Source organism: Podarcis muralis, chromosome 6, assembly GCF_964188315.1.
Source record: "Podarcis muralis chromosome 6, rPodMur119.hap1.1, whole genome shotgun sequence".
NCBI lineage: Eukaryota > Metazoa > Chordata > Lepidosauria > Squamata > Lacertidae > Podarcis > Podarcis muralis.
In genome coordinates this window covers 90,646,391-90,667,828 of record NC_135660.1, presented here as the reverse complement: position 1 = coordinate 90,667,828, position 21,438 = coordinate 90,646,391, and the positions used below count along the sequence as shown (strand labels likewise).

General features: G+C 44.1%; 1 protein-coding gene across 2 annotated transcripts; it reads right to left on the bottom strand.

Annotated features, from left to right (window-relative positions):
• Positions 1–334: 334 nt before the first annotated feature.
• On the bottom strand, positions 335–21,324 carry MXD4 (MAX dimerization protein 4). Of its 2 annotated transcripts, XM_077930713.1 has the most exons (6): positions 21,056–21,324; positions 20,583–20,670; positions 12,120–12,149; positions 8,462–8,576; positions 7,980–8,139; positions 335–2,283 (listed from the first exon to the last, which is right to left on the bottom strand). In XM_077930713.1, exons 1-6 carry the CDS (start codon positions 21,117–21,119, stop codon positions 2,141–2,143), a joined length of 600 nt encoding a protein of 199 aa, XP_077786839.1. In that variant the 5' UTR covers positions 21,120–21,324; the 3' UTR covers positions 335–2,140. The 2 variants fall into 2 exon arrangements, with proteins under 2 accessions (XP_077786839.1, XP_077786838.1); XM_077930712.1 differs by lacking the exons at positions 20,583–20,670; positions 21,056–21,324 and adding an exon at positions 19,528–20,086.
• Positions 21,325–21,438: the final 114 nt, after the last annotated feature.

Below are 21,438 nucleotides of genomic sequence, written 5' to 3'. Positions count from 1 at the left end.
TTGCGAAGCACCTCCAAAACGGAAAACCCTTTCGTCTAGCGGGTTTTCCGTCTTGCGAGGCATTCGTCTTGCGGGGCACCACTGTACTCAAACATGCTGACTGGGGCTTCTGAAGTAACCACACTAAGGTTTAAAAACAAGGAAAGGAAAAGGAATAGATCAATGGTCACCAAGGCACAATTTGACTAAGGTGAAGAGTCCCTGAGACTCCGATTCAGGTATGTAACTATTCCCTTTCTCTAGATGAGCAAATGGGAAGAGTTAGGAAAAATATAATACAGAGTATTTAATAGGAAATGTATTTACAGGCAATATAACATGTCTAAAGTCTATATAGCTTTCAATCTTTTTTGTTTATTTAAAAAAGACCTTAAAGTAGCGATGCAAAGATTGGTCCATTTTTAATTACCAGCAAGCCAAACTCTAATGACTTCACTAAGCTTAAAGTGTATTAAAAGGCAAGGTTGCAGTATTGCTACAATCGGGGTAATTATATTCTAAACATATTGATGAACGCTAAATAAACGATGCAATTTTACAGCGTTTTCTTTGCATTTTGTAAGGAATTCAAATTTCAATGATAGCATATAAAAGAAAGAAAGAAAAAGGTTTAATATGAATACTGTAATTTAAAGCCATGCCTTCCATTTAAGTGTATTTGCAGCTGCAGAAAGCAATATAATATTTTTTTTAAAAAAAACTTAAGCAAACAGTTTTGCTTTCTTCTGAACAACTATTTGATAATCCAGCTCTGGTTCATTCGAGCTCTGAATCCTTCACAAAGAATACTGAAATATTGAATGGTAAACATTAAAATCAATTAGAAAAAAAAGAGTGTGTTGGCCCCAATCCAGCTTGTCCCATCTGACTACGTGAGACTTAAATGACCTGAATGGAGATGCATAATGCAATGTACACCTGACACTTCCATCAGTTAAAACAGGAACTAGATAAGCATCATAATATATGATATGTAACAGCTGCAGACATGGGCCTCCTCCGCTGAATTGACATTCACTCATTTGGATGTGGCACAATCATCAGAATCACGGTCTGAGAAGGCGGGAAGAATAAATGCAAATACAAAAAATGAAAATCCTGAGGGCCGAGTGCTACATACGCGGTCAAAGCATTTCGTGGAGAGTAAAAACATGAGTACAATAAACAACCCTTGCTAAAAATCACCAAATGAGAGGCAATTAATCTTTGTGCACAATAATCCTGACCCTCAAAAGTTAGCAGAGTGTTTTGTTTTTTTACATGTGCAAGCAAACACGATTTATTTTCTTCCGGAGTTAAGTCACTATATAAAAACATAGAAAGCTAGGGTCATTGCACATTAAGTCCTGATTAGAATCAGTTTTCCCCTCATCTTTTGAAGATGAACAGTACACTTGATGATAAATCAAGAGAATATACATTTTGTGTGTGTGTGTGTCTCAAAAATATCGAAAGAACTTCTCCTATAGGAATATTTGCTAACCAAAGTTGTTGGGTTTTTTTTGGGGTAAAATGATAATGTACTTTTAAAAAAGTATATCCTCCCCACTAACTTTTCAATCCTTGGTCCACTATAGCCAAAATCCAAAGAACGAGGGTCTGAGCAGTTTTGCCTTTGCCATGCCACTTTCTCCTGGAAAACCCACTCTTAATTCAGAGAAATCCCAATCAGATTCAGCGGTAAAAAGCAGGTTTTCCTGGGAAAGACTGTTGTGGCAAGCAGAACTGTGGACGAGCCTTTTAACGCGCCGTTTCGGCTACAGAAGTTCCTATTGCCAGAGACAAACCCATTTTTGAGTGGCTAACAGAAAATCTCCATCTTCGTGTGTAAATATTTGCTATGCCCACTTTGTATTTTAAAGTATTTTTTAAAAGCACCCACCCACCCACCCAGAACTAACAGTGTGTACAATGGCTACAATAAAGGACTTTAAGCCGCAAGTGTATCTAATCACATTTTGTAGAAAAAAAACATGATTTGCAATTTATTGAATATACCAATCGTCGTTCGGCGAACCCTGGGCACGAAACCTCCTTTCAGATTACTGTGGGCTGAGGTTTTCTGGAAGAATGGCAGTCCGGCATATTTTGTGTAAGTGCTTTAGTCAGAACGTCCTGAGTTGAGCGGTGCCCTTCGATGCTACAGAAGCCTGGCATTGAGTCTGTGCGAATGTGTGTAGCCGCTGTCGCTCGAGCTCCCTTGCAAACTGTCTTCCGCATCGCTGGGACTTCTGCTACTGTCCATTTCAGCTGGTGGGAATTCCATTCCTTCGATGTCTACTTCTAAATTGAAACGGGAGAGAAGACGGAAGTTTCAAAACTGTGATAAGCCGAACCGAACCATCTGATGTTCATACAGTGCTTTAGAGCGTTCAAGTTAGGATTTGAAAAAGAAATATCAAAATTCGATAAATACTTAATACAAGAAAAATAAAAAATAAATCTAAATTGTATAATCTGATCTTAAGAGTGGTAAACAAAGGATGAACTGGTTAAAGAATCCATGATTAAATGGGCGCAAGATATTGGGAAAAATATTATGTTTGAAGAATGGGGAAAATTGTGGAAAGAAGATATGAAATTCACTATGTGTTATGTATTGAAAGAAAATTACCTCAAAATACAACATAGACGGTATTTAACACCTGAAAGAATAGCAAAAATGAATAAAAATTGTACCGATGTTTGCTGGCGATGCAACATTGGAAAAGGTACTATGATGCATATATGGTGGAATTGTTTAAACATCAAACAATTTTGGGAAACAATATATAACGAAATGAAAAAAATGTTCAGATATTCATTTAGGAAGACACCAGAAGGTTTTCTATTGGGAATAGTACCAGGAAGAAGACAAGACATTATATTTATACGCAACAGTAGCCGCAAGGCTACTGATTGCGAAAAATTGAAAAAGTGGTATTATACCAACAAAAACAGAGTGGCTTGCCAAATTATTGGAGTATTACAATATATCCAAAACAATGGGAGAAATTGGAAGGATCTCAAAAGAGAAGATAGACAGGGACTGGAAGGTGTTTAAAGGATACTTGCAAAACCATCCTATTAGAATAAACAAGTTCCGTTTTAAATACTGAAATACTAAATAAGATGGATAACAATGTGTAATAGAAAAAGAAGCATGAAATTAGGTTAAAGGTGTGTGAAAGAAAGCAACAGAAGTGGAAAGAAATGGCAATTGAGTAGATTGGAAGTCTAACACAAAGGTGGGGTGAGGGGTGGTGGATGGTGAGGGGAAAAGGAATTATCTGTGGGACTGAATGTAGGTATGTTTGTATATATTTAAGGATTCTATGAAATGTATGTTTGTATGCTTGTATATTCGCAATATGTGTGTATTAATGCTGAATTAGTTTAATAATAAAAACTTTTAAAAAAATAAAAATAGAGTGTTCAGAGGGCTTCCTACACAGTGGGACCTTGGTTCCTGAACGGCTTAGTTGTCGAACAAATCGGCTCCCGAATGCCGCAAACCCGGAAGTATGTGTTCCGGTTTGCGAACCTTTTTCGGAAGCCGAACGTCCGCCGCGACTTCTGCTTGAGTGCAGGAAGCTCCCGCAGCCAATCAGAAGCCACGCCTTGGTTTTCAAACGGTTTTGGGAGTCGAACGGACTCCCAGAACAGATTAAGTTTGAGAAACAAGATACCACTGTAGCAATATTTACAACTTTGTAAGGCGGGTCATTGCAGATGGTGACAGCAGCCACGAAATTAAAAGACGCCTGCTTCTTGGGAGAAAAGCAATGACAAACCTAGACAGCATCTTAAAAAGTAGAGACATCCCCTTGTCAACAAAGGTCCATATAGTAAAAGCTATGGTTTTCCCAGTAGTGATGTATGGAAGTGAGAGCTGGACCATAAAGAAGGCTGTTCGCCGAAGAATTGATGCTTTTGAATTATGGTGCTGGAGGAGACTCTTGAGAGTCCCATGGACTGCAAGAAGTACAAACCTATCCATTCTGAAGGAAATCAGCCCTGAGTGCTCACTGGAAGGACAGATCGTGAAGCTGAGGCTCCAATACTTTGGCCACCTCATGAGAAGAGAAGACTCCCTGGAAAAGACGCTGATGTTGGGAAAGATGGAGCGCACAAGGAGAAGGGGACGACAGAGAACGAGATGGTTGGATAGTGTTCTCGAAGCTACCAGCATGACCAAACTGCGGGAGGCAGTGGAAGACAGGAGGGCCTGGCGTGCTCTGGTCCAGGGGGTCACGAAGAGTCGGACACGACTAAATGACTAAACAACAACAACAAGATGGGTCATTATTATTCCTACGATGCAAATGTGCATTTGCAGGGGCAGGGAGAAAAGGGCTTGTCTAAGGAACCTTTCCAAGTTCACAGGAAGAGCGAGATTCAAACCAGGGGCTTGCCAACCCGGAGCTCAGTCTCTTAGACACAACCACATACCATATCTCTTTCCTGTGTAATAGGTCATGTCTCCATTCAGATACTCAAATTACATTAGTTTAAGCACTTCTTTTTAAAACAAACAAAACCAAAAAGACACACCAAAACTTACATAGAAAGGCAAGGCAAGTTAAAAACTGAGAAGGTGCAATAAAAATACAGTGGTACCTTGGTTCTCAAACTCCGAAAACCCAGAATCTTCCAGTTTTCGAACGTTTTTCTGGAAGCTGAATGTCCAATGCAGCTGTCAGCTATTGTTTCCAGGGCGCCTGCACCAATCAGAAGTTGCGCCTTGGTTTTCCAACATTTCAGAAGTCAAATGGACTTCTGGAATGGATTAAGTTCAAAAACTGTATTTGGCGCTTTTGTTTTTGCTATTTTTTTTTGTTTTTGTTTTTGAGGCTTTTTCGGTTGATTTGTTTTTGTGACTGTGTGGAACCCAGTTCAGCTACTGATTGATTGATTGTGTGACTGCGGCAATGGATAAAAGCGATGACTATCATCAGTGCAGATAAGAATTTTTTTTAATTTTAATTTTATCATCTACAATACTGTCTTATTTATTTTATAGTACATTCATTATTGCTTTCATTTTCTAGTTCAGTCGTCTTGTTAAATAGTAAATTTCATGTTAAATTGATGTTTTAGGGTTTGTTTTTAAAGGTCTGGAACGGATTAATCCGTTTTGCATTACTTTCTATGGGAAAGCGCACCTTGGTTTAGGAACGTTTTGGTTTTGGAACAGACTTCCGGAACGGATTAAGTTTGAGAACCAAGGTGCCACTGTATACAGAAATTTGCCAAATATGGAGGTGAAGAAGTGGTGGTTGGTAAATCCTACCATGATATCAAGAATCCTGCTTACTGCCAGCTGGGATTCAGGTCTCTTTTTGTTGACTATTTGGGGCTGAAAAGCTTTGTTCGTAATTACAAAGCAACTTGATATGTGTTGTTAGAACCCAGGATCCAAATTTAAGCACTGTATATTTCATCTGCTGCATACATCCTCCCACATATTTACTTTCGTTATGACTAACATCCTACACCAAATTGCTGACTGGCCCAAGCAAAATATAAAAGACAAAGTGACTGACAGTTTACTGGCAATCGTCTTCTGCCTGCTTAAAAGTGTTCCACAAAAAAATTTTATTATTATTTTGAAGCCACATTGTTTTCATCTTACATCCTTAAATATTTGATTCTGGATTTTGACCAGTTACACTTATAAGCCAGTTAATAAAATGGTTGCAAACTATACAGCAGGACTTTCCGAAATGGTTCGTTCCAAGTCCCTCTCAAAGCTCTGACTTCCCATGAACACCAAGAAACAAAACTGTTCCAAGCCCCCTCTGGTCCATAGCTGTCAACCGTCCCTTACTTGGCGGGAAACTCCCTTATCCCAGTGCCGTTTCCCACTGCTGTCCCTTATTGATGATGTCCCTTAAATTTCCCGGGTTTCAAAGGAAGCAGCTCCTCTTCCTCCCTCCCTGCCGGCCAGGGAGGAGGGAGGCTCCAACTGTGTTGCTTGGCTGCGTTGCTCACCCAATAAGGAGTCTAAGAACGACTGGGAGGTGGAGCTTGCATGCCTCGATCAAATCGGCTGCGTTGCCTGGGGACTCGCCTTTGCTCAGCGCTTCCCAGCAGAGAGGTGACGGTGGTTTTCCTTGCTGCATCCCCTTTGCCGGGTTGCTGCGCTGTGGGAACCACAGCTGGAGGCTACGTTTGGCTGCTGGCTGGGCTTTCTGCCTTTGGCCCAGAGGGGCTCAGAAGTTGAAAATACCTGTGCTCAGAATCGGATGGATACGTCACTGACGTATATTGTAGAGTTGGAAGGGACCCTGAGGGTCATCTAGTCCAACCCCCTGCAATGCAGGAATCTCAACTAAAGTGTTCATGACAGATGGCCATCCAACCTCTGCTGAGAAACCTCCAAGGAAGGAGAGTCTTCAAGAGGGGGTCTGTTACATCGTCCAACTGTTCTTGCCACCAGAAAGTTATTCCTGGCGTTTAGTTGGAATCTCTGCTTCTTCAGTTCAAGCTCTAGCCTCCAGAGCAGGAGAAAACAAGCTTGCTCCATTCTCCGTGTGACAGCCCTTTATATATTTGAATATGCCTTAAAAGAAAATGTGATGAAAACGATGTATAGATGGTATATTACACCTGTTAAATTAGCTAAAATGTATAAAGTGAGCAATAAATGTTGGAAATGTAAAGAAAAAGAAGGAGCCTTTTATCATATGTGGTGGGAATGTAAAAAAGTGAAAAACTTCTGGGAAATGATATATAATGAGATGAAAAAAATGTTGAAATATACATTTATTAAGAAACCAGAAGCATTTTTACTTGGCATTGTAGGAGATGATATAAATAGAAAGGATTGTAAATTATTTTTATATGCAATGACGGCAGCGAGAATATTATTGGCACAAAATTGGAAGCAAGAAGAACTACCGACAAAAGAAGAATGGAGAATGAAACTGATGGACTATGCAGAATTAGACAAATTAAGAGGAAGAATTCGAAACCTGCGGGACCAGAGATTCACAGAAGACTGGTGTAAATTTACGGACTATTTGAAAAGGAATTGTGACGATCAGATTACGCTTGTAGGTTTGCAAGAAGTTTTGTAAGGTGAATTATTTGAATCATTGCAAAAATGGTAAAGAGGAGAATTGTTAGTTAAGATAATTAAAGGCAATATGAATTTAAGAAATGCAGAAGAAGTGATAAGAATGGTGGATCATCAGAGGTGCTGATGGAAGTCCAAAAAGATTGTATAATAAGAAGTGAAGTTTTGTTGTATGTATGATAATCAATATGTTAAAATTAATAATATATATATATATATAGATATGAATATGGCTATAGTATCTTCTTCCCGACCCCTAGATCCTTTTCACATGTACTACTGGCACTGCAGGTGACCTCCATCTTACATTTGGCCGCTGGTTCTTCCTGCCTAAGTGCAGAACCTGTCACCTGTCCCTGCTGAAATTCATTTTGTTAAGTTTGGGCCCAGTAATCCAATCCGTGATGGTAATCTTGAATCCCAATTCTGTCTTCTGCGGCATTAGCTACCCCTCCGAGTTTGGTGTCATCTGTGAATTTGATAAGCATCCCCTCAATACCTTCACCCAAGTCGTTTATAAAGTCGTCGAACAATAACAGACCCAGGACAGAACCTGCAGCACCCCACTTGTCACGAGAAACCATTAATGGGTACTCTGTGGGTTCAGTCAGTCAACCAGCTACAAATCCACCTAACAGTTACCTTGTCCAGCCCACATTCTACCAGCTTCTCTGCAAGAATATAATAGGAGACTTTTGTCAAAAGCCTTACTGCAGTCAAGTTACAGTACATCCACAGCATTCCCCTGATTTATTGTTTTTTAAAGAATTGACTATTATGCTTTGAACTGTCTCTACTTCCGGCGCTGGACATTCTAACATACATGCTTGTTTTGGGATGCCCAGTATATACCCTAGAGAAATATACAGCCTACGTTTAGTTAACAGTCCCATGGTGACTTCTAGCCCCCCCCCCCTACCTTGCTCAGAATCCGTAGATATTGTTGATCCCAGGCTGTCTGTGCGAATTCGTTCCAGGCCCTGCATGGAGAGCTGTTCCAATCTGCGCTTGAGGTATCGATGTTCTCGCTGTAACTGTTCTTTAATATTTAGAGCTTTCCGGTCTTGTTCTTCCAATTTCTATGGAGTTAGAATAATTTTAACAGTAATTTAACAGTAAAAACAGTGTTCTGGCTGCACTGAGTATCCGGTGCTCTCATTAAAAAACAAAAACAAAAAAACTGTTTAAAAAGTGGATAAGTTCTCCATTCACTAAAGTATTTGGGTTTTAACCTACCACATCAGCATCGAAGACTGAAAAAAGTATACCATTAAGTAAGAGCAGCACCTTTTAAATTAGGAAATCTGCAATCCCGCCCTCTCACTAAAAAGAAAAGGGTGTGTGCGTGTCAGATTGTTGTTTAAGTAAAACAAAATAAAAGGTAACTTGCTTTTTTTTTACCTTAATATGCATCTTGGCTCTTTTCAGCAGACTGAGTGTAGTGTGTCTAGTGCTATCTGCTCCCAAAGGGACAAGTTGTTTTAACTCTTCTAAATATAGTCGTAGTTTAGCTCGTCTGAAATGAAAAAAAAACCAAACACATTTAGTGTTGTTACAGTGCACTTTAGCTCACTAGAGTGCAATAGATAGCATATAACTTTAGGATTTCTGCACAATGCTACCTTCAAACAAGCAAAAAGGACATTCATCCCAGCACTAAAATGACAACCCTTGTAAAGATCTGATGAACAAAGTTCAAAGCATCAAACCCACTTTTTCTCGTCATAGTCCCCCCCCCGCCCCCAATTGTCACACTCTTTGTTTTAACACATTTGGATCCTGTTTTGATTTCCAGGGCAGCTGGCACCATGTAAAAGACTCAACACACTACAAGGACACAGAATGTTAAGAGGCAGAGGAGACAATGCAACAAGGGCTTGTTCCACGGTTGGAAGCTTCCCCTGGACTAAAAGCTAAATGACACATTGACAGTTATAATAAGAACCTGTGAAGACCCCCCGACTGCTCAGAAATTGATTGGTATCAGTGAAGACTTATTGGGGTTGCTAGGGCAGAGCCAATGACAGGCCTAGAAAACATCTTGAGAAGTAGAGACGTCACCTTGCCAACAAAGGTCCGTATAGTTAAAGCCATGGTTTTCCCAGTAGTGATGTATGGAAGTGAGAGCTGGACCATAATGAAGGCTGATCGCCGAAGAAGAATTGATGCTTTTGAATTATGGTGCTGGAGAAGACTCTTGAGAGTCCCATGGACTGCAAGAAGATCAAACGCATCCATTCTTAAGGAAATCAGCCCTGAGTGCTCACTGGAAGGACAGATCATGAAGCTGAGGCTCCAGTACTTTGGCCACCTCATGAGAAGAGAAGACTCCCTGGAGAAGACACTGATGCTGGGAAAGATGGAGGGCACAAGGAGAAGGGGGCGACAGAGGACGAGATGGTTGGATAGTGTTTTCGAGGTTACCAGCATGAGTTTGACCAAACTGCGGGAGGTAGTGGAGGACAGAGGTGCCTGGCGTGCTCTGGTCCATGGGGTCACGAAAGTCGGACACGACTAAACGACTAAACAACAACAACAACAGGGCAGAGCCCAGGGGGAAATCGCTAAGCATTAACCCCAAATCTCAAAGCCACTCTCTCCTGCCCTTCCTACACTGATACCAGGGCCGTCTTTACCAGGGGGTGTAAGGGGTGCAGCGCACCCGGGTGCCAAATTCTGGTGGGCGCCAATTATATACCTACTGTATACTGGTCCCTCCCAATTGGCAGCAGTGAAAAGCAACGGAGCAAAAGTCCCCACTCCCCTCCTCCGTCGCTCTGTTAGTCTGTAGCATCAAATATCAAAATTTTTTCGCTGCGTCGTTGTTACAGGTGAGCAATTCCCCTCTCCCCAAAGCTCAACAACTTTGGCTTCCCCCATTCCAAAAAAAGCTCAATAAAAGTTAATTTGGGGGCAGCTAAACTGGGTGGTGCTGTGGGTTAAACCACAGAGCCTAGGACTTGCTGATCAGAAGGTCAGCGGTTCGAATCCCCGCGACGGGGTGAGCTCCCGTTGTTCGGTCCCTGCTCCTGCCAACCTAGCAGTTCGAAAGCACATCAAAGTGCAAGTAGATAAATAGGTACTGCTCCGGCGGGAAAGTAAACGGCATTTCCGTGCGCTGCTCTGGTTCGCCAGAAGCAGCTTAGTCATGCTGGCCACATGACCCGGAAGCTGTACACTGGCTCCCTTGGCCAATAAAGCAAGATGAGCGCCGCAACCCCAGAGTTGGTCACGACTGAACCTAATGGTCAGGGGTCCCCTTTACCTTAAACTACATTTGGAGGCGCATCTTTGCACACCAGCAGCACATATGCTAAAGACGGCCCTGATCGATAGCCTTCGATTTCCACCTAGAAACTCTCTATATCTGCCAATCAATCAATCAATCAATCAATCAATCACAGAACAATGTTATGGCCTGGTCCTTTCCACCCATCTCCAGACAGATGTTTTGCTTTTCAAAAATAGCGTTTTTCTAGGGCATCTGGACCCTACGATCTTGCAGACTTGCATTTCAACCCCATCAGGATGCAAGGATTAGCGTCTAAGATAGCCACACACTGAACATAGGGAACAGGGTGAGGGTCACGGCATTCCAATTAGCGGGCCATGCCTTTGGCTATTGCTCCACTGAGCTTGCACAGACTGACAGCAGCAGGCTTTGAGATCCAGGCTGCAGGAGGCTCCGCTCTTGTTCGGAGCATGCCTTCTGTGCACTGTCTGCTGCTGCCTTGGCCCTGCCTCCTGCTGAAACAGAAAGAGTTGTGAGTGAGTGAGTGAGTGAGTGAGTGAGTGAGTGAGTGAGACAGCCAGCACACAAGCACCAGCCTACTGGTGCCTTTTTATTTGAGCTCCAGTGAACAGCAGGTTTTCCCAGTAGTGATGTATGGAAGTGAGAGCTGGACCATAAAGAAGGCCGATCACCGAAGAATTGATGCTTTTGAATTATGGTGCTGGAGGAGACTCTTGAGAGTCCCATGGACTGCAAGAAGATCAAACCTCTCCATTCTCAAGGAAATCAGCCCTGGGTGCTCACTAGAAGGACAGATCCTGAAGCTGAGGCTCCAATACTTTGGCCAACTCATGAGAAGAGAAGACTCCCTGGAAAAGACCCTGATGTTGGGAAAGATGGAGGGCACAAGGAGAAGGGGACGACAGAGGACGAGATGTTTGGACAGTGTTCTCGAAGCTACGAACATGAGTTTGACCAAACTGCGGGAGGCAGTGGAAGACAGGAGTGCCTGGCATGCTCTGGTTCATGGGGTCACGAAGAGTCAGACATGACTAAACGACTCAACTACAACGAACAGCAGGTTGGTTTATTTAATCTGGGACCCATGTGTTTGGGGGGGGGGGAGCATGGGCGCTAGCACTAAGTTGGAGGGGGAAATCAAGTTGCTGGAGCGAAATTCCATTCTCTACTGTGTGTGCCCCTACATCCAGGAGCCCAGCACCAATACGGGGAGGCAATTTGTTGCACTGATTCTCTCCTTTTCTCCTCACTCCAGCCCTATTTCTCCAGCTCAATGTCTGCCCTTGCTGGAAGAATGCATTGCAAATGCCCTGTCTGCCTACCCTGTTAACTGCTCAAACTTTCTGGTGCTTCTATAGACAGCCTGTAGGAGGTTCTGTTGTCAGAGGTGAGAAACCATGTGCAATTTCTCTCTCGGCTCTCTGTAGTCGCTAGGCACTGCCTTACTTTTCTAGTGTCTGTGGAAAGGCGCCATTTGTTTCTGATGCTCCAGCAAGCAACAGAGCTGCCAATTATTAGCCAGGAACGTGCCCGTTAAGAGCTACAGTAGACAGATTCAGAAATATTTTAATGTCATTGAAACCTTAAGTATAAACAGCATTATTCACATAGTATAGTTCAACGTTTAGATGCCTGTTTCTGAAAACGAGTGGTTGGAACTTGACAGCAAACACTTTCATAAAATAAACACGAGTTAAACAGATATAATTCCCTGTTATTTCCAATTTAAAAATGTTTCTCTTGCAGGATTGTGCCATGGCAGAATAATAGTGTCCGTACTGGTTCTGTTTGATTCGTACTACTTACCTATGCTTTTCTAGTTCATTATGTGAAGACCTACAGAAACAACAACAACAGAAAGTATGATATATTATAGAGTTTTACTTGCTAATAACCCGAAATTCAAATAAAACAATGCACTTTCAATCAGTTCCTGTCAGAAATCCATTAAAAAAAATATCTTAGGGACCTATTTTGACATATCCAGAACACTATTAGCACATCTTATTTTCTCCCCCAAGGCTCAACCTTGAATCTGGTTGGGATTTTTATATTTCACACTTCACAAAATTAAATAACCCCTCCGCATACAAAAATAGTTAAAAAAAAAAAAAAAAAGGAAGATGGTTTTGTAGGACTGAAGTCTGCAGGCCACATGTCTCTTAAACAGCACTACAGTGGTACCTCAGGTTAAGTACTTAATTTGTTCCGGAGGTCCGTTCTTAACCTGAAACTGTTCTTAACCTGAAGGACCACTTTAGCTAATGGGGCCTCCTGCTGCCGTCGCGCCGCCGGAGCACGATTTCTGTTCTCATCCCGAAGCAAAGTTCTTAACCTGAAGCACTATTTCTGGGTTAGCGGAGTCTGTAACCTGAAGCGTATGTAACCCGAGGTACCACTGTATTGCTTATGGCAGTTAGCTATTGTAGGAGCAATGGTGCCCCCAGATGTTGCTGGACCACAGCTGCCTTTGGACCCAGCCGGCATGACCAATGTCAGAGCTGATGGAAGCTGCTTCCCAACAGCATCTGGGGGGCACCATGTTTTCTACAATAAATGCCAAATGTAGTACACTTAAGCCGTATGATCAGCAGAAGAATGCTCTCATGTTCCTTTGGGAACAGATGAACTAATGGCTGGCAATGTGAGCCTGTTATGTGGCAGATCCTACTTTGGACAAGAGGTACAAGACGCAGCCTATATCACTGCAACTGTTATCAAGAGAACATTTGCCCTGTTATGGTGGGAAGGCCCATCATTTCACAGTTCCAAAACAGGACAGTTTAAGAGAGAGGCTGGGAGAAGCTTCCCACTTTCGCCTGTTACCTCAGAGAGGCTCACGGAGCGGCAACAGGGGGGCAGGGGCTTTTGGGTTGTGGCCCCTCCACTAGTCTGTGGAATGCTCTCCCAGCAAAGCCCACCAGGTGTCTCTTCAGCACCAGGCATGTGAAGGCAAGTGATTGGGGTTGTTTTTAAAGACCATTAATTTTTTTCTGTTTTGTTTTGGTTAACCGTATATTCTGCTGGTTTTGATTTCGTTAACTTTGACGGGGAAGTGTCCTTTTAGTATCATATGGATTTGTTATTTTTACCGTTTGTGGTTTTAAAGATTGCATGTTTTCAGTATTTTATCTTCCTGTAATCTGACCTTGGGTGGTTTCTGAGAAAGGTGGCTAAGAAATTTAAAAGGCAAATTCTTTGGGTCAGGCTGTTGCGAAGGACACAGGCGGCAGCAGAGCAGCTGAGTATTATACAAAACTTTTACTGGCACACAAGCCGAGCAGCGACATCGCTAACCCTAACCATGTGTAAGCTAGTCCCCATCTCACCTTTTCTTTGGCCACCCCTTTGGCCCTGTCTGCCAAACATTTATTTGCTCAAGTCCCGGATTTTGTCCCTACTCCTTTATCCATCCTGTCGAAACATTTAGCTCTTCTCCTCAGACATTGCAAGAGCTTAGTCTAACCTGTCCACCATGCTTTGTTAATCCTGTCTTCCCCCTCCACATCAACTCAGTAAACAGATGCCAGGAGGTTCTTTACGACCGCAGCTCGTGACAGTCACAAAATCTAGTGGCGTATTATTAGTATCGGCTAGTAACTAAGTCTGCCACTATCTGAAAATCTCAAGGGTCTGAAGACTGTTACTGATTCCACATGTTATTGCACACTTAGATCATTGAAGACCTAAATAAAAATAAAATAAAATAATAAGACCTCTCAAGTCACAATAAGGATTTGTTTTTTAATTTTAAAAATCACGGCATAAAAAGTTGATACCACCCTTCGCCCGAAAATCACAGAGCAATTTACAATATAAAACACAGCTTTAGCCTCAAGCTCTCCGTTAGCAAGCCAGTGCCTTATTCTATCGGTGCAACTTTATAAGGCTGCTACCTATCAAGGGAGGAGAGTCAACATTGTTAATTTTGTAGGAAAATGCAGAAATGCCTGAGCTATATAGTCTGGAACATCAATGTATTATGAGACAGAGCATGAGTCTCACCAAAATGCGTTCAGCTGAGTGCTTTCCATAATAAATAAATAAATAAATAAATAAATAAATAAATAGTAGTAGTAGTAGTAGTAATAATAATAATAATAATAATAATAATAGTAGTAGTAGTAGTATCTGCCTCTTTCTCCCTTGCTTGTTTTCCTGTGGTTAGCTTACTCCAAGGTAGGGGAAACCTTTTTAACCTGAGGGTTGAAACCTTCTCAGCAACCTTCCATGCCATTAAAGGTAAAGGGACCCCTGACCATTAGGTCCAGTCGTGGCCGTCTCTGGGGTTGCGGCGCTCACCTCGCTTTATTGGCTAAGGGAGCCGGCGTACAGCTTCCGGGTCATGTGGCCAGCATGACTAAGTCGCTTCTGGTGAATCAGAGCAGCGCACGGAAATGCCGTTTACCTTCCCGCCGGAACAGTACCTATTTATCTACTTGCACTTGGACGTGCTTTCGAACTGCTAGGTTGGCAGGAGCAGGGACCGAGCAACGGGAGCTCACCCCGTTGCGGGGATTCGAACCGCCGACCTTCTGATCAGCAAGTCCTAGGGCTCTGTGGTTTAACCCAAAGCGCCAAAAATGGGCAGAGCAATGAATGCAGAAGGTTATCTTTGCAGAGTAAGCTTGTTTCTACACGACCGCATACCTGTTTCTGTGCACTACCCAGGCAGAGAAGAGGTCCAAGGATGAAACCCGGCCAGGGGAAAACACTCAAGGCGGATGCAGGGCTGGGGAGGAGTGGGTTTCAGAAGGGTGGGTTCAGAGGGCCAGACAGAGCGGCCTGGAGGGCCACAATTGGCCGCTGGATCTGAAGTCCCCTATTCCTATTCTGAGAAATGCCTCCTTTTTCTCGACAGCGCTCCTGTGTCTTTAAAAGCTCCATGGCTGGCAGAAATATGCTTTCCAGAGGGGTAGCCTTGTTAGGTCGCTGCAGCAGAAACAACAGTCTGGTGGTGCCAAATTTAATATGGCGGAAGCTTTTTTGAATTGAAGTCAGCTTCATCGGATGTGTGAACTGTGTTCGCCCAAGTTAGAAAGGCAGAAAAGCAAATTGTGTAACACAGAGAACAATACTGCTGCGGGTGCTCAACCTACTGCCAATGAGCTTGCCTTGCCTCTTCAATGACATTTCAATTTCTTTGATGGGTGAGGACTGGAATACCTAGCCCATGATTTGCTGCTTAACCTGCATCCCTCATCCTGTTGTTGTTTAGTCGTTTAGTCGTCTCCGACTCTCTTGTGACCCCATGGACCAGAGTACGCCAGGCACTCCTGTCTTCCACTGCCTCCTGCAGTTTGGTCAAACTCATGCTGGTAGCTTCGAGAACACTATCCAACCATCTCGTCCTCTGTCGTCCCCTTCTCCTTGTGCCCTCCATCTTTCCCAACATCAGGGTCTTTTCCAGGGAGTCTTCTCTTCTCATGAGGTGGCCAAAGTATTGGAGCCTCAACTTCACGATCTGCCCTTCCAGTGAGCACTCAGGGCTGATTTCCTTAAGAATGGCGAGGTTTGATCTTCTTGCAGTCCATGGGACTCTCAAGAGTCTCCTCCAGCACCATAATTCAAAAGCATCAATTCTTCAGCGATCAGCCTTCTTGATGGTCCAGCTTTCACTTCCATACATCACTACTGGGAAAACCATGGCTTTAACTATACGGACCTTTGTTGGCAAGGTGATGTCTTTGCTTTTTAAGATGCTGTCTAGGATTGTCATTGCTTTTCTCCCAAGAAGCAGGCATCTTTTAATTTCGTGACTGCTGTCACCATCTGCAGTGATCATGGAGCCCAAGAAAGTAAAACCCCTCACTGCCTCCATTTCTTCCCCTTCTATTTGCCAGGAGGTGATGGGACCAGTGGCCATGATCTCCGTTTTTTTGATGTTGAGCTTCAGACTATATTTTGCGCTCTTCTCTTTCACCCTCATTAAAAGGTTCTTTAATTCCTCCTCACCTTCTGCCATCAAGGTTGTGTCATCTGCATATCTGAGGTTGTTGATATTTCTTCCGGCAATCTTACCTCCAGCTTGGGATTCATCCAGCCCAGCCTTTCGCATGATGAATTTGCATGAACCCTCATCCTACTGCGGTTTAATTCAGATTTGTTTGTTATATATAGCTTCCATCGCTCTACCTGGGCAATCCCATGGCTGCTCTGCCTCTTCAGGATTATTAGGTTGCAGACCATGAGGGGACCCTTGTACTCAGCGACTTCCCATGAGAAATTTCACACGGTGAGGTTATTCCTACCCTAGTCTTCTAGCTCCACAAAATGGTGTACGAAAGAAGCAAACGTGGCATTTGCAAATGAAGGATGAGGTTCTCAACCTTGCATTTCCTTGTGATGTTAGCCGCCTCGAGTGTTTTGTGTTAGGAAACGAAAGGTAGGGCTTATTCTTCTTCAGTATTGCTAAATGAATAATATTGGCCCCCAAGCAACAATTTCTTGCATGCACCGGTGTTGAGCACCTGTTGGGGAAAGGAAATTTTAGGGGAAATTTCTTCCCCCCACCTCTGCAAATAATGCAGATTAATTAAGAGCTGGAAAGATTAATTTGAAGCAGGAAGAAGTGCACCCATTTTGTTCAGTCCCTCTCGTAGCAGTTTTTTTCTTTTTATGAAGGTACATTGGGGCAACCTTTTATGGATCTATACGGAACATCTAAATTATGCGTTTGACATTATTACACCGCTACCGCTTTGATGAAGCACAAAAATGCAACAGATCCTCTTATAACGGGGTATTTAACTCTGAATATATTGAAAACCCTGCCTGCCGAGAATTCCACCCACCTCCCTAATCTGAAACGGTGACCCTGCAATGCACAGAAGAGACTTCGAATTTCTTGAGGCTGTGCATACTATTTCTTGAAAGTGAAACAACTGGAGGAAGGTTGTCTGTATCAGGGTGACTGAACTGTTGCTGGACTACAACTGTTGCCAACCCTGACCATTTGCCATGCTGGCTGCGGCTGAGGAGAGTTCGCTCCCAGGGTTCTTCCTTTAAAGTCTTCCAGCATCTACAAGGTGGACTTCCAGAAACAAAATTCGACATCAGATTTTTTGAGTTGATCCAACTACAAAGTAAAAAACAACGTTCCTTTCCGATGGCTAAAACTTCCATCTGCTGCTGTGTCTTTGAACCCAGACAGGGGAGCTGACTTGGGTCCCAGGTTACGGGTGCCCAGTGCGAGACCTTGGAAGTTGCACAGGTAACCCTAAGGTGTGGGTACCTGAGCATCCACTACAAAATTTTGTGGGGGCTCAGACATCCAGAGCCCCCATAGTTGGCACCCCTGAACCCAGAGATGGTTTGTGACAAGGTTAAGAAAACTGGGTACTTAATTTTGATTCTGGGAGGGGCAATATTAGGGGATGGATCACTGCCTTGTCGTGGCGAAGGGGCTTGAATAACTCAGAGAAGCTATGAGCTATGCTGTGCAGAACCACCCAAGACGGACAGGTCATAGCCGCGAGTTTAGACTAAATGTGATCCACCCGGAAAAGGAACTGGCAATCCACTCCAGTATTTTGCCAAGAAAACTCCATGGACATAAAAAAGGAGAAGCTTTGAGAAGAAAGTGAGAGTTTCCAAGGCATGCTCTGGTTGATGAGGTCATGGAGAGTTGAACACGACTAAGATGACTAAACAACAACAAGTGCTTTCATAGTTTTTTTGTAGGCTTCTTAGAGTCATCTGGGTAGTTAATGTGAGAAACAGGATCTGGACCAGAGAGGCCTGTGATATAATGCGACAGGGCTCGTATGAGTTGAAAGGAGCCCTGCATTTAATTGTATATTAAATGTTGCAATACAGATATATTGTGGTGCCTTAAGTATCTAATTGGCTATAGTAATAAAAATGCATTGAAATGTCACTAGACTCATTCCTGATTTCAGTTATACTGCAATGTTTTCTTAGCTGCAAGCGACTGAGAAGCTTGTCTGATATGGCGAGCGCTTGCGATTATTTCAGATTCCTTTGTAGGTAGTTTTTTTCTCTCACTCCAAGATGACACTTTGCATGAACAAAGAGAAGGATAAGCAAAGGAGGGCATCAAGAACAATGAATGGGTATTTCAGGAAGTCAAGGAAGAAGCAGGCACGTTCTTTAACACGCAGGGGTGTCCTGGACTTTGTTTGGGGCAAGCCAGACAAATCTGCTGAGTCTGCAAAACAATCCTAATCAGCTGATCATTAGGACAGGAGTCCCTGCAAGGGGGTGGGATTTGAAGGTGTGTGTGTGTGTAGTTTGTGCTTCACAAGTTCCTGCTTCCAAGGCCTCCGTGGTGCTCTCTTCAACAACCAGTATAAACGGCCAGATGAAACTCCCTTTTCAAACACTTACTGTATATTGAACAAGCAAAGAATAAAGGCACCATCCCACTCTATCCAGGCACACATCCAGTTAAGCAGAGCAGGAAAGCTCAGGGTAAAGCATCCAGAGCCCCCAGGATACACTTTTAATCATGTGTCATTATAAACCAGGATAGGGACGCGGGTGGCGCTGTGGGTTAAACCACAGGGCCTAGGACATGCCGATCAGAAGGTCGGCGGTTCAAATCCCCACGACGGGGTGAGCTCCCGTTGCTTGGTCCCTGCTCCTGCCAACCTAGCAGTTTGAAAGCACGTCAAAGTGCAAGTACAGTGGTACCTCGGGTTAAGAACTTAATTCGTTCTGGAGGTCCGTTCTTAACCTGAAACTGTTCTTAACCTGAAGCACCACTTTAGCTAATAGGGCCTCCCGCTGCCGCCGCGCCACTAGAGCACGGTTTCTGTTCTCATCCTGAAGCAAAGTTCTTAACTTGAAGCACTATTTATGGGTTAGCGGAGTCTGTAACCTGAAGCCTATGTAATCTGAGGTACCACTGTAGATAAATAGGTACTGCTCTGGCGGGAAGGTAAACGGCGTTTCCATGTGCTGCTCTGGTTCGCCAGAAGCGGCTTAATAATGCTGGCCACATGACCCGGAAGCTGTACGCCGGCTCCCTCGGCCAATAAAGCGAGATGAGCGCCGCAACCCCAGAGTCGGCCATGACTGGACCTAATGGTCAGGGGTCCCTTTACCTTTATAAACCTGGACAAATATAAGGAGATGCAAGGAAATATTAAATAACTCCCTTTATGCCAATCTTACAGCGTTCTGCCACCATGCTACTCTCCTAGTGCATCTATTAAGTTGTACTTTTTATAGAGACCATGCAGAATCTCACCTGCAAGTCCCACTGAATCCAGTGGAAATCACTTCCAGGTTAAGCATGCAAAAAAAAGCAAAAAACAAACAAACACAGAGGCTTACAAGTGTGGTATGTGGTAGCAGCGGGGCTGGCATGATCATTAGGATGCAGACCTCAGAGGACACAGCTTTATACAGATTAGTTTTTGTTATAACTGCCTGATAACATTTTACTTTTTATTTTTAATGCTGTTTTTCAAAGCTCAAGCTTACACGCGATCGACAATGTTGCGAAACAGACCAGTCGGGGTGGCAACCAATTCAACCCGTATTACCAGCACTCGACCCGAAGGAACAGGTGACAAAATTTGCAAAGGAAAAGGTGCACAAAGTGCAGTTTTGATGCGCCTGTAACTGAAACTCGCAAGATACTTTTAACACTGCAGTTCCCAAGATTGTTCAGAACGATCTGTGCGCTGAAACACCTTTTTGTATTTGAGAAAGATAATCAGAGATCGCTGCGCTGCTTATTCTTGCAATTTAAAACAAGTTCAGCAGGTTCGACTTTTGTGCTTTTCATCCCCCCCCCCCCAGGGCACCTGCTTTTGAAAACTGAAGTTGGCAATTTTGGGGTGTTAGCGATGCTGCCCTCGCCCAAGTCGAAATCCCTGGAGCCAAGGAGCAAAAGGGGACTGCGGGGTTGGGGTTGGGTAGCATCCAGTGGAGGTTGCCTGGGAGAAAGGAAGCCCCGCTGTACGCGTGGCAGCTTCTTCAGGAGAGACCGAAGCATAAACCCAGCCCAGAAAAGAGGGGTCGGCAGAAGGAAATGGCGACCTCCTGCTTCTGTGCTGGTGCTGAAGTCGCTGCAAAATACCTTGTGCTGGTGCATCAACACGGCCTCTGGGTCCTATCAGGTGGCGGGAGGACTACAGCTCCCATCATCCTCAGCTAGCAGGAGCAGCGGCCAGGGATGATGGGAGTTGTAGTGCAGAAAGACATGCAGCCCACCCATAAATAAGGTCGAGGGAAGAGCTGCATTTAAGCAGAGGGCTCCTGGGTGGGGGGTAGGGGATCGCAGCCCCCCGCACTCACCGGCTGCTCTGGGGCTTCCCGGCCTTGCTTTTCCTCCTGGCGTAGCCGCTGTCGAAGGGCAGCACCGAGGCGTAGCCGTGCTCCGCTTCTGGTTAGGGGGGGGAAGAGGCAAAAAGAGACACACAAAAGCTGAGCTCGTGACAACTGCCGCGTATTGCTGCTGCTGCCCGTGCAAACGTTGCAAGCAACTTATTGCAAAGGGAGGAAGCAGTTGCAAAGGGAGCGAGTTGGCGGAGAAAGGGAGCAAAGGCGGACCTGCAGCGCCACCAGCCCAACGGTGGGGGGATTTTCCTTCATTTCGTGGCTTTTGCTTTTCTTTTTTTAAAAAATCCTTTTTGCAACAAAACAAACCCATCTCCCCACCCCCACCCCCACCCAAGGTGACTTTTCAATAAAAATAAATCAATCCGGGGTGCATCGCAGCCCTGGGGTGGAAACCCCTCAACTTTTGCAGGGAATCTTGCTGTATGTACCTCTCTCTCGCCTTTCCAAGTATTCCGCAGCTTCCAGCAGCATCAGCAGGGAATTCCACTCCATTTTCACAGCCTTTTGCTCTTTTTTGCAATTTAAGCAGCAAGGAAGGACCAAAAAAATATAACAGCAATAGGAGCAATTAGCAATGGTTTTGGTGTTGTTGTTTTTCCGCACTCGGGAGCTCACAAGCGCGCGCAGGGAGGCTCCTCCAAAGTGTTGCTCTCTGAGCCCAAGTCTACAAACCCCCACACAGTTTGGGCATATTACTTTCCCAGCTGACGGACGGCTGGCTGGGCCAGTCGATAGCGTCGCCCGCAGGGTCCTGAGACATCGCGGAGCCAATCAGAGGCGAGGTGGGTGGGGCCGGGAAGGAAGGAAGGGG

Coding starts and splice junctions, on each gene's coding strand:
- MXD4 (XM_077930713.1), bottom strand. CDS start 21,119: ATGGAGTGGAATTCCCTGCTGATGCTGCTGGAAGCTGCGGAATACTTG. Junction 20,671..21,055: donor CTTGGAAAGGCGAGAGAGAG/GTACATACAGCA, acceptor CCCCCTAACCAG/AAGCGGAGCACGGCTACGCC. Junction 12,150..20,582: donor GGGAAGCCCCAGAGCAGCCG/GTGAGTGCGGGG, acceptor TTGTTTCTGTAG/GTCTTCACATAATGAACTAG.